Source organism: Patella vulgata, chromosome 2 (assembly GCF_932274485.2).
Source record: "Patella vulgata chromosome 2, xgPatVulg1.2, whole genome shotgun sequence".
Classification (NCBI taxonomy): Eukaryota; Metazoa; Mollusca; class Gastropoda; family Patellidae; genus Patella; species Patella vulgata.
This window is the reverse complement of record NC_065880.2, coordinates 41692580-41709753: the sequence shown is the minus strand read 5'-3', so window position 1 is coordinate 41709753 and position 17174 is coordinate 41692580. Positions and strand designations below refer to the sequence as shown.

The 17174-nt window shown below is 37.2% G+C and overlaps 1 protein-coding gene across 1 annotated transcript in view; it reads left to right on the top strand.

Moving 5' to 3' along the window:
- Positions 1-17174, top strand: part of LOC126810918 (metabotropic glutamate receptor 5) — a 76842-nt gene that overhangs the window by 39435 nt on the left and 20233 nt on the right. The window contains exon 2 of the mRNA XM_050536294.2: positions 7891-8137. Coding sequence (XP_050392251.2) covers positions 7891-8137 — 247 coding nt within the window. The remainder of the gene's footprint in view (positions 1-7890; positions 8138-17174) is intronic.

Sequence of the window (17174 nt, the reverse complement as noted above, 5' to 3'; positions counted from 1 at the left end):
ACGACTATATGGTAATTGATGAGTCGCAAAATTAGATTTTATCGCCGTAGGTCAAGTTTATCACCAAATTGACACTCTGATTATGTGTGTAGTGTCTAATAGGTCCACAAATTGACCCGCGGAGTGTAAAACATCCTAGGGCTGCAATAAACTATCATCTGTGATCAGGCAATCAAATCTACAGATGGCTTCTATCAGTGGATACCCTTGCCAACAAACTTATTACAGAATAGCACAGGGGAATATCAGACGTGCAAAAGTATTTAAAATCTGAACAAGCACGACAAAGAAAGAACCAAAGTATATCAGTTAACACCAGGATATACCCACAAGAGACACGCAACCATTGTTTTTAACAAATTTAATTACAGTAAGTGGTATAATTGGGTGACACAATTCCACCGTTTTGTAGGATTTGGCAATACATGGAGTAGTAAACTAGGCAGTCGAGTCGGCTCTTTGAGCGAAAAGCCATATGTTCATACGAATATAAAAAAATAACCTTAAAGGAGGCAAGTCGCTAAATCAATATCATCCACAGTCTTCGACATTGCAAACACGACTTGTTGGTCAGTTTAAATCAACATTGTTGTTGTTATCTTACCTTGAAAAGATGACCTTCTGATATCCAATATCTGAGACAAAATGAAAATTTCAAAATTGGCACACAAATCGCGTGCCAGGATGCTTTCGAGCGCCATTTGTAATGAAGTGACTCAATGAACGGGGCTAAACATACCCCATAGGAGAATGGCTAGATCTTTTTGTTAAGGCCAACTCAATTTTCGTCAAGGTCGCTGAGATGTAAATAAGTTTAGGGCACGTGATTGTTGGCGAGATTATAGGTTAGGTTTAAGAATTTGGGGGAGAGGTTAAGTCTCCACTTAAGCACTGACCTAGGATGATGAAAAATTAGTTCGTGATATTTCCTAGTTTTATTAAAAATACATACAATACATTAGATTTATATACAAAGGTGATTTCACTGTTTTTTTGGTGTTGGTGGCGCTGATGGTCTTCTTTGGATGGCGCTTCTGGTATTCTGGTATTTTCGTTTCTGAAGAAACCAGCGGCTGCCAGGCAGGATACGCCCACATTTTCGAGAGATGGATAGAGAACAAGCTAACAAGAAAGTGATTTTTCCTACTATCAAGGGCCATAATTCAGGAAATTACAATTCAATATGCGCGAATATCGAAAGGAACTGAGATCTTTGTGTTATAAAATTACATTTCAAGTTTCAACAAAATCGGATAAAAATTGTGACCTCTATAGGGTCCACAACCTTGATATACCATTTTTTTTACGCTATTTGAGAACGAACGGCGGCCATTTTGTCTGTCAATTTTGGGCTGATTTTCACGAAATTCGAACTCAGTCGTCCATAGGGTGTAACGGTGATATAATAATACGGGTTTTTAAATCGGATAAGAATTATGACTTCTATAGGGTCCACAAGCTAAAAACGCGATTTTTCGTACAATCAGGGGCCATAATTCAGAAAGTTATGGTCCGATATGCGCGAATATCGAAAGGAACCGAGATCTTTGGGTTATGAACTTACTTTTCAAGTTTCAACAAAATCGGATAAAAATTGTGACCTCTATAGGGTCCACAAGCTAAAAACGTGATTTTTCGTACAAACAGGGGCCATAATCCATGAAGTTTCGATCCGATATCGAAAGCAGTCGAGATCTTTTGGAGATAAACCTATATTTCAAGTTTCGTCAAAATCGGATAAGAATTGTGGCCTCTAGAGTGTCCACAAACAAATTGTGGACGGACGGACGGACGTCCAGACGTCCAGACGGATAGGGGCGACGGCATAATACGTGGGCGTATAAAAAGAATAAATATGAGGCTCTCGGGAGATAACAACATTAGTGTGTTTCCTACTACGAATTGGATTTTCTAAAAATGTGTTTGTTCTACATCACCGGGTTAGGGCTAGGGATTCTTATATCTAGTTGATTTTATTTACTAACGGTTAGGATAGGATTTGATATATGGTTTGTTTTGGGTTAGGGTGGAGACTGGTTGTATTTAATCTAATTTACTGTGCACTGGGATGTCGTTCAGATTTTTATTTTTAGTTTCTGTGTGTAGATAATTTTCTTGGAGATCAGTATAGTGTTTTCTGATGATTTTGGATGCACTTGCTGCTGTTGCGCTAAATGGAACTACAAAAGGGGCTATTGCGCTAGCCGTATGAATATTCTAACCTGGGGGGGGGGGGGGGCTGTTGTTTTCAATTTGTCAATCCAGAATTTTTCTCTTGTTAATCTAAACGTTTTAATTTCTTCTGTAGTTTCAAAGCCGGTCTTGGTCTTTTCCATTGGCGTGACAATGAGATCAGAAATGTCATGATTTGGTTGGTTGAAATAAATTGAGACCGGTTTGTCTTTTTTGGTGACTATGTCTGGCCCGGTGACCGTTAATTCTTTCCCTAAGTGCATTTTGAGTCTCCCCTACGTATTGTTTGTCACAGTATCTACATGAAATTAGATAAATTATGTCTGAACTACTGCATGAAAGTTGGTCTCATATTGGGAATTGTGTGCCAGATGTTTTGTTATAGAAATGGTTTATGATTTTGCATGTTTGACATCTCGGTTGGCCACAAGTTTTGGTTTTAACAGCTGAATGCATATTGTTTGTTCCTTTGGCGGCAAGTTCAGCTAGAGTGTTGTTTTTTATACGTCGGAGATAGCGTTTGGAGTATCCCCTTTCTCTTAGTTTGCTAAATACCAAGCGTACATGCTGACTCAAAGTCGGTCTTCTGAGTGCATATCCTATAAAAACGGAGAATCTGAGATTTTATGATGCCAGAGAAGGTATGTTTGGGGTGAAAGGAGCTCTTGAACAATAATTGATGTGTATCGGTTTCTTTGAAAAATACTTTAGTTTCCAGTTGGCCTGTGGTTTTGGTGTTGCTACTTTTAAAGACGGTTGTGTCAAGGAAATCTATGCCGTTATGACTTACATTTGCGGTTAATTAGACAGATGGATGATGATTGTTCAAAATGTTGAAAAACGTCCAAAATTGGTCTAGCGTGTACGTCCAGACTATGAAAACGTAATCTAGAAAACGTCCATAGAAATCTGGTTTTAATGGGCAGAGCGGCAGAACTTCCCTTTCCCATTCCGCAATGAAGAGATTTGCATAACTCGGGGCAAATCGTTTTCCCATTGCAGTTCCGGAAGACTGGAGGTATACTTGGTCGTTGAAAGCGAAGTCAGTCCTCCTCAGACAGATGTCGAGTAGTTTGAGGATTTCTTCATCCTGCCTTACTTGTGGGTTCCTAAGGAATGCTTTCCTAACTGCTTCAATGCCTGTGTTATTATCGATGTTCGTGTAAATGCTCTGTACGTCGATGGATATTAAAATGGTCTTGGGGACTCTTGACTGTTTGATTTTGTGAATAAAATCGTGTCTTTTAGGTAGGATGGGTGTTGGCATGCTAGAGGTAATAAGAAATGGTCTATATATTGTGATACGTTATATGATTCGCTGCCACAATCTTGATATTATTGGGCGTCCCTTGGGTAATTTATTAGGTATAAACCTTTCCGTTTCTGGATCTTTATGTATTTTTGGTAGCGTATAGAGATGTCGTTGTCGACAGTCAGATTTAGCGGATAGATAATCATATATTTTTGCTGTTATGTATTCCTTGTCCTGCAATTCGTGTAAGATGTTGTTTATTAAGGTTGCAGTGTCCTTAAGTGTAATTTAGTGTAATGTTTAGGATTATTTTATTGTTTTTCTGCTTCAGAGATATAGTCTGTGCGATTCATTATGACACAACACGAACCTTTGTCGCTTTTCTTAATTATTATGTTTTTGTCCTTTTGGGGGTGTTTAATGCCGTTTTAGTTGCTCAGTTGAGATTTGGTTTTTTTGTGATTGTGGTTTAAGGGATGATATTTATGTGTTCATTTCGTCGAAAGATTTTAGAATGGCTGGTGATATTGACTTTTTAGGTGGTTTCCATGTGGATTTTTCTGTGAAAATTTTTTTACCTCTGCCGGGTTTGTTCCTTAAAAAATAAGTCAACGAAAATGTTCTTTTGAAAGCGATCGGTTGCCTGGGTGATGGGGTCTATGGATGTTATTGTGAGGGTTGGGATGAATTTAAGACCTTTATTAAGAATGATCATTTCTAGGGGGCTGAGAAGTCTGTCGCTCAAATTGACAACTGTCTGTCCTAAAGACGGCTTCTCATTCCTTTTCCCTAATCCTAGTTTAAATTCCTCATCCAGCAGTTGATGATCTCTCTGGCCGTGTCTGGGCTGCAGTGGATGGCGTCGTTACCTTTCAGTTCTATTTTGCCCTTGAAGGTTGGTAAGGTGGTGGCGTTTGGTGAAGGTGCAGTGGAGATCAATTGGTTGTAGCTGATGATGTTTTGGTAGGGGATCGGATTTTCTTGGAGTCGGGAACAAGTGGGGATCTGTGTGGCGAAGAGCTTGGTTGTTGGGAAAGCTGCTCTGGTCACCTTGAGAAGATCTAGCATCTGCTCGTGTATCCTTGCTCCACTTTCTTCCCTGTCGTTGAGCCTGACGTGTATAACTATTATAATTCCTCTGGTGCAGGACCCATGTAGTTCTGGAGGATCTGGTTGATGTGGCTGATCTTGGCTAGCATGACTCGGTAGTGTGTCGACAAGGATGACCTTTGACCAAACATGAAGTTGACCTTATCAAATAGATCTAACCCAGGAGAATACTACCGGTGAAGACTGGAATAACCAAATGCCAAAAATTGTCATTCAATGGACTCTTCACATATTTCGCCGAACATAACTGGTTAGGAATTACAGTAAAAACAGAAACGATTGAATGTAAATCAGCTTCTATACGTTCATATTACATTATTATATGCGCTGCGACCTATTTGTGTCCATTGCTAGTTGCCAAAGAATAGCGATTTAGCTCCTTTAAATATCACTGCATTCCAGATGGGCAATTGAACCATAAACTTAATGCAGTAGACGTCATATGTTCTGTTTTCTATCAAGAACTGAAATTCAGCTATCCTAACATCTATTCCAAAATTGTATATATAAGAAGTATTTTAAGTTTATATCCAATATAAATATCGGAAATGAAGACTTGAATTAATGGTAGTACAACGCAATGGATTTTAATTTCAAGTCAATTATTTGAACGTTTCATTCCCACAAACCCGAATGCTTTATTATACATGTAATACCGATTCAAATTCCAAGTTTCTGATTATATGAAATTCTGGATTGATACTAAATATGGACTTTGAATTGAAATAGGATAAATAGAAATGATATCACATTAATAAATAAACAATATTTTAATTTAGCGGCTGACGCCCAAAGGCGTGGGGTGTATGGATCGCCTTAAAGGGGAAATTTAAGAATTTTCCAAAGTTCGACTTAAAACAGTTAAAACATTTCTACCATACTTGGTAGGTACGGTGCCTGAGTGCTCATTCAGTGATATATTATAGTGAGAAATTCAGACATTTAGGCACATTTTTGGGCAGTGATACATTAAAATAACAAATTATCATTATTGTTATGTTGACCACATCCTTTCACACCCAGTAAAATTAGTAAAGTTTGAAAGTAGATTTTATAAATACAAATACCCACTTTGATGATGATGTGCCATCTTCTATGATAACAGTACATTTATAGTATAAATTGTGTAGTGAGGCGGTATTTGTCTGATCGACTCCAAGGCTCAGGAGTCTAATCTGAAGTCTAGCCAATTTTAAATAACGTTAGGTTATTTCATTTGAATACGAACACCATATCATTGGATCTTTCTTAAAGAGAAAACGGTGTGACTAAAGACTTGGCGAAACTGGCTTTGGAGAAACGTAAATTACGGTAAATAACGGAACAAAATCATTACGTGTGTAGAAAATAGAGATTTGGGCAAGTAATCCCCACTTACAACGAAGGCTATCATTTTCAATTTTGCTGTTCCCTAATTTGGCATGTTATGAATTTAGAAACATATCATGTTAATTATTTTGTCTGTGCTGGTTTTGGAGGTTTTGAACATAGCTTTAGAAAGGTTGATCTATTCCTCTGCTAAACAGTAATTTAATGTCAAATTTAAAGTCAATTTACATCTTTGCTTTCCCTATTCTATTCCTGTATATGAATACATCTTAATATAATAGATTTTACCGTGTAGTGTAGCATACGGTCTGCTTAAAATTATAGGGGTGGTAGTTGGCATGTAGATTAGGCGAGCAAATTTAGGAAAAGTGGGATACATCCTATTAGCTATCTTGATCTTCTTCAACACGATACCGTTAACTATCTTGACCTACTCCTGGGCCCGGTACCGTTAGCTATCTTGATCTTCTCTTCGACCCGATACAGTTAGCTATTTTGACCATCTCGGTCCGATACCGTTTTAGTTATCTTGATCTTCGTTGTAGTTAGCGATCTTGATTGTCCCTCGTGCGCTATCTCCACGGCCACTGCCGTTAGCTAGCTTGCCTTTTATTTGTCCACTACCGCTGGCTATCTTCACAATCCCCGCAATCCACTACCTTTAGCCATCTTCACCGTTCCCGCAATCCGCTACCGTTAGCTATCTTCACCTTCCTCTCCACCCGCTATACCAACTGCTAGCTGACGGTGTGACTGCACCGTGTCCATTGAATAATATTCCATTCACAATTGAGGATATTAATTGGATGCGTCAATTAAGACACCATCGATGATTTTCCTCATTTTTTAAAAAAAATGAAATTGTTATGGTTGTTACTTATAGCGCTAGCATGTGAATCGGTAATATTTAGCCATATTATACTAACCATGATCGTTTATCCCCAAACACACGAAACCTACATTACGTGTGAAACCTCATTTATCATCTCAATACACCTGGGACAAGAATAAAATAACTTTTTTATTTCGAAGACATTTTTTATTTAATAATAAGATTTGGAATGACATGAATACAAATGTATTTATTGTGTTGACTTAGTGACCAGCAAATGAGAAACGATACCGAATTTTCTAGAAAAAGATAAACATACACCGTGCACGACGTCTGTCATCACTTATACTTAAGGCCCGGTCCCACTGCACCTACGGATGCAAAGAGGATGTAAAACGGGGAAAAACGTGCCCTCCGTTTGAAAACGCCATGCATCCATTGTGTACTCATTGCATACGTGTTTCATACGCTCTATCCATCGAGCATCCGTTCACTTTGATTTCATTCGCGCAAAAAGTTTTGAGCTGCACAAAACTTTCATAACTTTCTGCCATGTACGATGTAAATGCGCGACATATACGAGCATCAAACGTTCCAGGTCCGTTATCATCCGTTAAACGTCCACTGTATCTTCTCTGCATCCTCTGGGCATCCTCGCAACTCACATCCGCTCAAGCTGAAACGGAAAGAGGGAGGAAAGATAAGGCACATGGAACGTCTATACATCGTTAGTAGCACGGAATTAGAAAGGATGTAAGCGTATGCATTTCGTATATAAAGTTTTCAAAACGGACAAAGCGTTTGTATCTGGGATGTATCTGGTATATTGAAGGATGTCTGGAGTTTGCCTAACCCCTTCGGAGCTTTCATCCACTTCCATCCGCTTTCATCCGCTAGGCTTCCGATGAACATCCATTTAACATCCCCGCTACATACTTCCCACGTTCGTTCTTTTCCGTTCGGTTTTCGCAAATTTTCGTCAATTTTGTCCATTTCTGGAGCGGATGAAAACGGATGGAGCCACCCCCGAAAGTTTGCTCGTCCGCTGTGTCCTTTTTGCATATGTTTTGTGTCCATCGGCCACTGGGACCGGGCCTTTAGATAAGGTATTTCAAATTTCAGAATGTGGCAGAACCAAGGAGTGCATTTAACCAATCAACTTTTGATTTTTCAGGTAATTACGGTGAAAGGGGTATTCAAGAATTTGAAGTAAGGGCTCAGAAGCATAATGTATGTATAGCTGAATCCACAAATATTGCCTCTTCAGCTGATGAAATTGCTTTTGATAAAGTCATAGATCAACTTGAAATTACACCAAATGCTACAGTGGTCGTGTGTTTCTGTGAAGGAATGACTGTACACAAACTTTTGCTGGCTGCTAAAAGAAAAAATGTAGTGCACAAATATGTGTTCATTGGGAGGTAAGTTATCTTAAAGATACATTATAGGAGACTAGATAAAGAGCTGACAGTTCTCACGATAATAGTTAAAACAAAGATAATGTAAAGGGAATTTGCTGAAACTTTCACTCAAATTGATCCACTCTGAATCGAGAATTTAGCGATTAAATTTTAGCGTTGAGCAGCAGATCAGATTCTAATCCAGTAAATATCGCAAGCTAGCAATGACATCGATAGTTGATTATGGCCTGGATAAGTTAATTAATTTCTAATTAATAATTTAGATAACTTTTCAGACCTAAAAAGACGTGCAATTGGCAGATTTAGCTCTTGCATAATGTATGTTTAATTATTATACGCCCACATTTTCATGTCGACATATATTGGCGCCGCCCCTGTCCGTCCGGACGTTCACAATTGTATGTGGACACTCTACAGGTCACAATTCGTATCCGATTTTGACGAAACTTGTTATATAACGGACGTTCTGGATGCCGTGAAGGATTAGCCAATAAAACCAATAATCAATGTCTGACGTCGTAGGGTCAAAGGCCGCTCGTACGACCCCTGACGCGACCTTCCAGTACAGCTGGTCATATATTCATGTAGGGTAGGCCATCGGAAGTATAAGAAAACGAAACGAAATATAGATCTGTATTTTAATAAGATTGTAACCAAAATATCTTAGTTCCTTTCGATATTCGCGCAAATCGGATCGTAACTTCCTGAATTATGGCCCTTGATTGTGGTCCCTCTAGAGGTAACAATGTTTATCAGATTTAAAAAACCGTTTGAATATATCACAATTCGAATTTCGTGAAAATCGGACCGAAACTGCCTGACCGCTCCTTTTACGCAAATAGTATAAAAGTATGTAATACCAAGGTTGTGGACTCTGTAGAAGTCACAATTTGTATCCGATTTTGATGAAACTTAAAATATATTTTTATATCCTAAATAGCTCAGTCCATGTCGATATTCACCCATTTCAGACCATGACTTACGGGATTATGGCCCCTGATTGTACGAAAAATCGATTATTTTTTTAGCTTCAACTCTATCCATCTCTTGCAAAATGTGGGCGTATCTTGCCTGGCTAAAAAAGACATGTTTGCGGCGCATCCCTTGAAACAACTTGGCTTTATATTTATTTTATTCCCCTTAATATATATATTTCTAAAATCATATTTTCCTGCCCTTTCGAAATACTATAAATCGAGCTTTGCAACTGCGACACTTGCTCCAAAACCGATAAAATTGTAGATTATTACACATTTCGTATATGAAAACAGACAAAAAGTTATTATAGCCTTTTAAATCTATGTTGATGTACGAGTAACCTCAAACGGGATCTTGCTGTAATAAAAATTCACTACTTTTAATAAAAATAGGAAACATACAACTACACTGTTAAAAATGGGTGTAATTAATTAAAAACTATAAGCAGTGTTAATTAAGTGTGTGATGGGATGTTTTTATTTACTTGTGCATTGAGACCTCGGCTTTTCGTCCATCATAACGATTACGCACACTTTCCTTGTCAACCCGCATGCACCACACTCGATACGTGAGGACTGGGCTTGAAGAAAACAGATAATTCCTCTTTGTCCACGCCAATGTGATGCCGGGCCATAATTTATTATATATCTTACACCATAACATGTACACTACAAGCTAGTTGTTGGTTACAAATAACACATATTATTATTGCCTGCATACCTTCTAAAACATGACCAAGGGCGCTAGCTGTTGATGACGGGGTCTTCTTGTTTGACCTGATCTGAGATGAATAATGACAATGCAATTACAACTCTTTGTCGTCTTATGCTTTTATACGAGTGGGAACGGGCCGCTTTTTTGTGTTCTTTATTGAGGAAATCCTGTGCGTCACGATTCTACTGCAATAATGATATACTTTTTATGGTTGTCTTCTCGCTTGGATGTTAATTTTTCAGTTATCCTGATAGTAAATAAAAGTCTATAAATCAAATAAGGTTTCTTTCATCATTTATTTCCGAAGGGAATATAATAACAGTTTAAATAATGTTGCATATAAAATATAATATTAATTAAGTTAACGTATAAAGTATATTATCTAAAAGTAAAGTCTCAAAATCAGATGAAATTGTTCAATATTTATCTTTAATTCCGTAGGAATAGTAAACACAAATATTATACATAAAAATTCAATATTTAATTTTATTAAAGTTATTGCTTCGAACCATTTTGGGCAGGAGTTTCCCAGCCTACACTGTTAGAAAAAATCTGGTAAATTTACATGAAAATTACTGGCAGCAAAAGTTGCCAGTAAATTTACTGTAAATAAACATTCAGCTGTAATATTACAGAGTTTCTGTAATTTGACTTTGTGAGTAAATTTACCTTAAAACAGTAAATGTTTTTTAACTTTGGACTGTAAATTCACCGCAACACAGTAAATGAACGGTTACAGTAAGTTTGTTTTTAAACTTCCCAATGTAAATTTACCTAAAAGCAGTAAATGAAAAATTACAGACAAATGTTAAAAAAAACCACAATGATTTTAACTTCCGTTCCAGGATTTTAGATGTAAGCTTGTGGTACTGTCTACTGCAGGCATTGTAACTCTGCTCTAGAGACAGTCAAGCTAACACTGGCCAATCGGTTTAATTAACTGTCTTCAATTGACCTTGGTTACGAGATAATACAATCTATGACAAGAAAGTCAAAACATTTTTTTATACGTTAATGAACATACTTACAATCTGATCAACGTACGATGAATAATAATACACGTTTTAGATCGTATAAATAAAGAAAATTAAATATATATAACATGCAATATACCAAATTTCACAAAATGTGATTGTCCATATTATGGTTAATAAATTAGAATGAATACTATAAGAAAATAATTATTAGGAATGGTTCGTTGCTATGGAATACTAAAATAAAATAAGAGAAAGTAAATTTACATAAGAGACAGTAAATTTACCAATAAGTAAATTTACAAAATAATGTGAATAAACGTAAATCTGTAAAATTACCTACTGGCTTTGCTATTTTCATTTCAATATTGAAATATTACGCATGTATTTTTACCAGGGTTTAATGTGCCTTTGGTTTCATCAAAGTTTATTGTAAAAAAGAATGAAACTTGGTAAATATACATCATTTTGGTAAACATTCCGAACATTTTTGGTAAAAATTTAATTGCTGTAAATTTACTTATATTTCTAACCTGAAAGTTTACAAAATAATGTGAGTAAACGTAAAATCTCTAAAATTGCTTGCTACGAGACAATAAATTTACCGAATACGATAACTACCAATAAGTTAAACATACATTATGCAAGAGCTAAATCTGCCTATTGCAGGTCTTTCTTTAGGCCTAATATGTTCTATAAACTATGAATTAGACATTTATTAACATGAAAAGACCATAATCAACTCATGGATGCCATCTTATGTGTTGGATTTTCACTGGATTTGAGTCCGATCTGGGGCTCAACGCTCATTAATGATTAAATTCAAAAATAGATAATCAAGACTATGTTTTTTTTATCGTACTGACTTAATAAGTAATGATGATCGAGGCTAGGCCTAACATTCAGTCTCTAATATCTCGGTTCCGAGTGGATCAATTTGACAGAAATTTTGAGCATATTGCCTTTACATTATCTAGTTTTTAACTATTATAGTGAGAACTGCTGTAATTTTATTTATATTTCTAACCAAAAAGTAAATTTACAAAATAATGTGAATAAACGTAAGATCTGTAAAATTACATGCATGCTTGTTTATTTTGAGTTCAGTTTGGAAATATTACATATCTAAGAATGTATTTTTACTGATTTTGAATGTGTCTTTGATTTCATCACCGTCTATTGTAAAAAAAGACACGAAACTCTGTAAACATACACGAAACTCCGTTAAAATACGCCAGACTTGGTAAAACTACTACATTGTGGTGAACATACCGATAATTAAGGTACAAAAACTACTTGTACTATTGTAATTTTACAAAAATTTCTAACAGTGTACAATAATATTGAACTTGACCATCGACTTTCTTCTTAATTTTCTCTTTACTGCTTTTATGGATTTGTCCATGGCATCATCAGAAGGTACTTGCAGGAATTTGCTGTCTGCGGTATTGGATTTAGTTTGATCTGAGTGTCATCGTTTATAATATATCCTTTCTAGAATTATATTTCTTCAGTCGGTTAAGGTTAACAAAATTACGGATTGGAGTCTTAAATTTTCACGGCTTGCTAATTTATATGCCTGTTGGGGCCTACTTGTTCAATGCTATAGGGGTAGTTATATTAGAGTTAAAATACTCCGCTTTAGTTTTAGATACCACGGTGTTGCTAACTATTACCAAGTCACACACTTTTAAGTTTGGCTCCAATGTTTGTTTTAATCGGAATTTGCTTTTGTGGTTTTTTTTTTAAGAAACAGAAATGTCTTCTTGGCGATTTCTTGCTACCTTGGAACTTCAACGCCATCTTTCGAAATAATTAACTTTTGAAACTCCAAATCGGCATTTACTGGGTTTCAGATTGAGTTCATGTTCTTTTAATTTGGTGACTACGTCTTAAATGTGCTGTTCATGCTTAAAGATACATTATGGGAGATTCGATAACGAGTTGGCAGTTCTCACTATAATAGTTAAAAACTAGATAATGTAAAGGCAATTTGCTGAATATTTCATTCAAATTAATCCACTGTGAACCGAGAACTAAGCGATTGAAATTTCCGCCTAGCCTCGATCATCATTACTAAAGTCAGTACGAAAAACAGCAGTCTCGATTATCTATTTAATCGTTAAATCGTGAAGGAAAGTTATGCAGTAAATCGGCTCATAATCCAATAAATATCGCCGGCTAGCGATGCCATCTAGAGTTGATTATGGTCCGGATAGGTTAATTAATGTCTAATTAATAATTTAGATAACATTTCAGGCCTAAAGAAAGGCCTGCAATAAGCAGATTTAGCTCTTGCATAATTTATGTTTAAGAATGATTTTAAGTAGATGATAAAGCCCTGGGATAGGGTGTATTCGAATGTCATAGAAGCATTCGTGATAACAAATGTGTATCGCTTAAAATGGAAGACACCCTCTGGTGTAATGAAAGCACACTTATACGTTGAGTTTTCATGCAATGGCACCTATCATTTGGAAACAATCCAAAACTGTAACTAGTTGTTTCTTTGCAGTTTGTCCAATGCATCTTTAAATCAGGGTCAGGCTGAGTTTGTATGGGGCCCTTACATCATCATGAAAGACGGACATATTATGTACGTACATTGAGTGCGATTGGTTTTTAGTACCTCTGGATTTGGTTGGAACATGCTAAGGGCGGCAAAAAAGGGGACACAATGTTTTCATTAGTGTGGGCATTTCCTTGAGTATTTAAGGTAACTCTGTCGAAATTCGAGGGCACATTTTCGGAAGCGAGGGCACATAGACACCCCTGCTCTCTCGCCCATAATCTGGTAGGAAATCTCATCGGATTCGAGAGTTATCAACCATTTCCAGTTTCTTTTGCATTTATGAGGGCAGGGTAGGCGATTGACTACCTGCCCAGCACCTCTTGCAATGAGATTTTTTGCTCAGGTTGCACAGAGTGATGAACAATGTCAATGCTAGATGCTTTATAAACATGTTAGATGTACAAGTAATTAATAAGTGTCATCTATTTAGGGACACCAGCCTCAATGTTGATTTGCAAAATGCAACTAGATTAATGTCCAGTCGTCAATTGTACTGTCTTGGCATGCACAGATCATAGGTGTTGCAACAGCGGTTACCGATTATATTAGTTAATTGTAATGTTCCGCCTGCTAATCTTTCTTACAGACCATGTAAAAGACAACGGTCCACAAAAATGAATTTTGGCAAAATGGACATTCTAGACCTTGATACGGGATCCTCCACTTCAAAATTGCGCAATAGTGAAAGATAGGACATTCCACATGGTATTTTTCACCGGGCTTGAAATCACGACCATAATTTCTCAGTTTGTCGCCTTATTAAAACCCCAAATACCCGCTATTTTCGGGATAATGGTTGGTTCAATGCATATCTGAAAAACAGGCGATACTGTATCCATCTGTTTTTCAATAAGCATGATCAGCTTCCGCAGTGACCTGGGAGTGGCCCCAGTCGACATACCCCTATGCCCCTACCGTAGTGAGCTAGGCGATACTCCAAATGAAATTTAGTTGATATTGGATGAATGTCATGCTTTTACTTTTAGATCTTAGGTAAGAGTATCATTAATCTCCAATCCCTAATCGGAAATCTAAATCCCTAATTGGGATTTGTCCTTTACATCTATTGACACAGGAGAATCACTTACTCACTAAAATATATACAAATATTCAGCTATCTGACGGCCCCATTTCACTCGCAAAGAGATACACTGTCAAAAGTGAAAATAGACGTTTTTGATTTTTGTCTTAATAATGAGTAATTGCTCCACCAATCCTCAGACATTCAGCAATTCGTCGTGGCATGCTCCTAATCAACCGTCCAATCACGGTTTGGGGCAATCTGGCCCACCCCTTTTGCAGTGCCACGGCCAGTTCTTGCAGTGTTGTCGGTTGACGTTGACGTCGACGAACACGTCTCCCGATCATGTCCCAGACATGCTCTTAGGGGAAAGGTCAGGACTCATGGCTGGCCAAGGCATACGGACAATATGGTGACGCTGGAGGTAGTCATTCACCACACGAGCGCGATGGCACCTGAATTATCATCTTGAAAGATGAAACGTTGAGCAAAGGGCAGAACTATCGGTGCCATGATGTGGTCACAGTAGTAAACACCAGTGACCCTTCCTTGAACAATGCAAGTCCGTTTTGCCAGTCATGGTGATTCTTCCCCTCACCATAACAGACCCACGCCCGAACGTTAACGTTAGCATGACGCTCATTTACACGCCTCCAAACGCGAGCACGCCTATCGGTGAAATCCAGAGTAAATCTGGACTCATCTGAGAACATTACACGCGCACATCGACGATTACCCAATTTCTACACTGCCTACACCATTGACGCCTGTTTGCCATATGCTGGCGAGTTAATGGAGGCACAACGCGCGGTCATCTCACAACACGCGACACATTAAGCATGTTGGCTACTGCTCGCTGTGTAGAACCCATTTGAAGCATACCAATAGCACGTAGACGTCTCATTGCAAATTAAACACACTAAAGCAAAGATACGCTAAACAGTAAATCTTATGCATTTACCGATAGGAAAGCAAACATGGATAGGATAAACCAGCACGCGGCACTTTCCATCAACCCCCCCCCCCCCCACGTGTATGGCGCTATTGCGTGTCGCACAATTGGGGCGATAAGTTCTTCGTCTGTGAACCTACTCTCAAAGCAGGTCAAGTGTCCATGACTATTTATCATATTACAACCTGAATAGGTAGTTGCATTTCAATATCCCCTACTTTTTTTGAAGAGTATATTTAGCCACAGTTTCAGTTTCATAACCTCAATTGTGAAATGATTTAAATACTAGTAAGTTATTTCAGTTATAGTTTCTTTTGGGCTTCATTAACATTGAGCAAGAAAAACAATCTTGTAACAAAAAGGGACAAATTAAAAGTGAAAGTATTCCCTTCTATCATTTTGAATAATTTACAAATGGGTCGTCGAAAAAAATTCTTTCCCTATTGCTACGTATAACCCGAAACATCTATTTTCAATCCAACTGAATTGCTATTTTCCTGTTAACTTGTTACACGTGTAGCATTGTCAATAATTAGTAGCTCTTTATTTAGGTGTATTATAATATTTTCATCACCCTTTTCTTTGTTTTGGGGGTTTTGCTTTTCTTTGGGGTTATTTCTGTTACTGCTTAGTTTTTGCTTTACTCTTTTCTCTCTCTCTCGAGTCTGATAATTCTAGGCTATTATTAGAAATGGAAATCCTTTTGCTATTGTCACTTCATAAACGGGTCATTTATTTTCTATTCGCCTAGCAACCAGTGAAAGATTACTAAAATTGTATATCACATACAATGAAACATATTTTTATGCATTGTCCACCCTACTTATATCCTACAACTAATTCAACTTCGGATTAAAAAAGGGTATCTCTGGTGAGTTACGATATGAGATAGTGCTATCAAGAGGTTGGGTTTAAATTTGTAATCATTGATTCGGGATCTGATTTCAAACTATCTCATCTTTGTAGATAATGAAAACATTAGATACTATGACAGGGACTTGTTATACTACAGGGCAATATGTATGCCATAGAATCAAACCATGATGAACAGCGTATGATCAGTCACACAACTGTTACTTATTAATTGGTTTAGAAAGGTCGTGATATTTAAACGCACAATTTGGTCAGTTTGAATTATGCCACCGGTATGTTATTTGCAAGTCAGTTAAAGTTCAACTGCGGTGCAGTATATCGTATTCTACGATATTTTATTGGATTTTGTATCAATGTTTTGTTAGAAATGCCAGACAATTATGGGAAGTTATTTGTTCGAGTTGATAGCGTTCCTATGTCATTACGGAATGATACACCCGATGTTCATATATTAATATTAGTAAACACTCCCCTGTTCAGCTTTACTTTCTATATACACAGGCTAACCTGATTTATTTCGTGATATGATTTAGGCCTATTATGTAAGCAAAATAATTATGGAGGGTGTTCGCAAAATTAATATTTCTATAATTTATTTGCGTGTGCTAACCCTTCCTTAAAGATGCCATGCTATCGCTAAACGTTTTTCGGTGACAAACTTTGTGAAGCCCCCAAAAAAGATTAAATGTTCTCGAGAAGTAAACAGATTGAAATTTGAATATATTTTACATAATCATTTTGTGAGACGGTCTTATATTAGCATTGTCATCGTTACAATTGACCGCTATTCGACACCCTTGAGGGTAGGTTTATATCCTTTTTAACGGGTGGCTTTAAGAAAAAAAAACCATATGGCCACTGACAGTCTTGTTTCCCGCCATATATGAGTGCTAGTCAGAAACCAACAGAAATGAAATGAAATGGGGTTTAACGTCCCACTGTTCTTCTCCGAC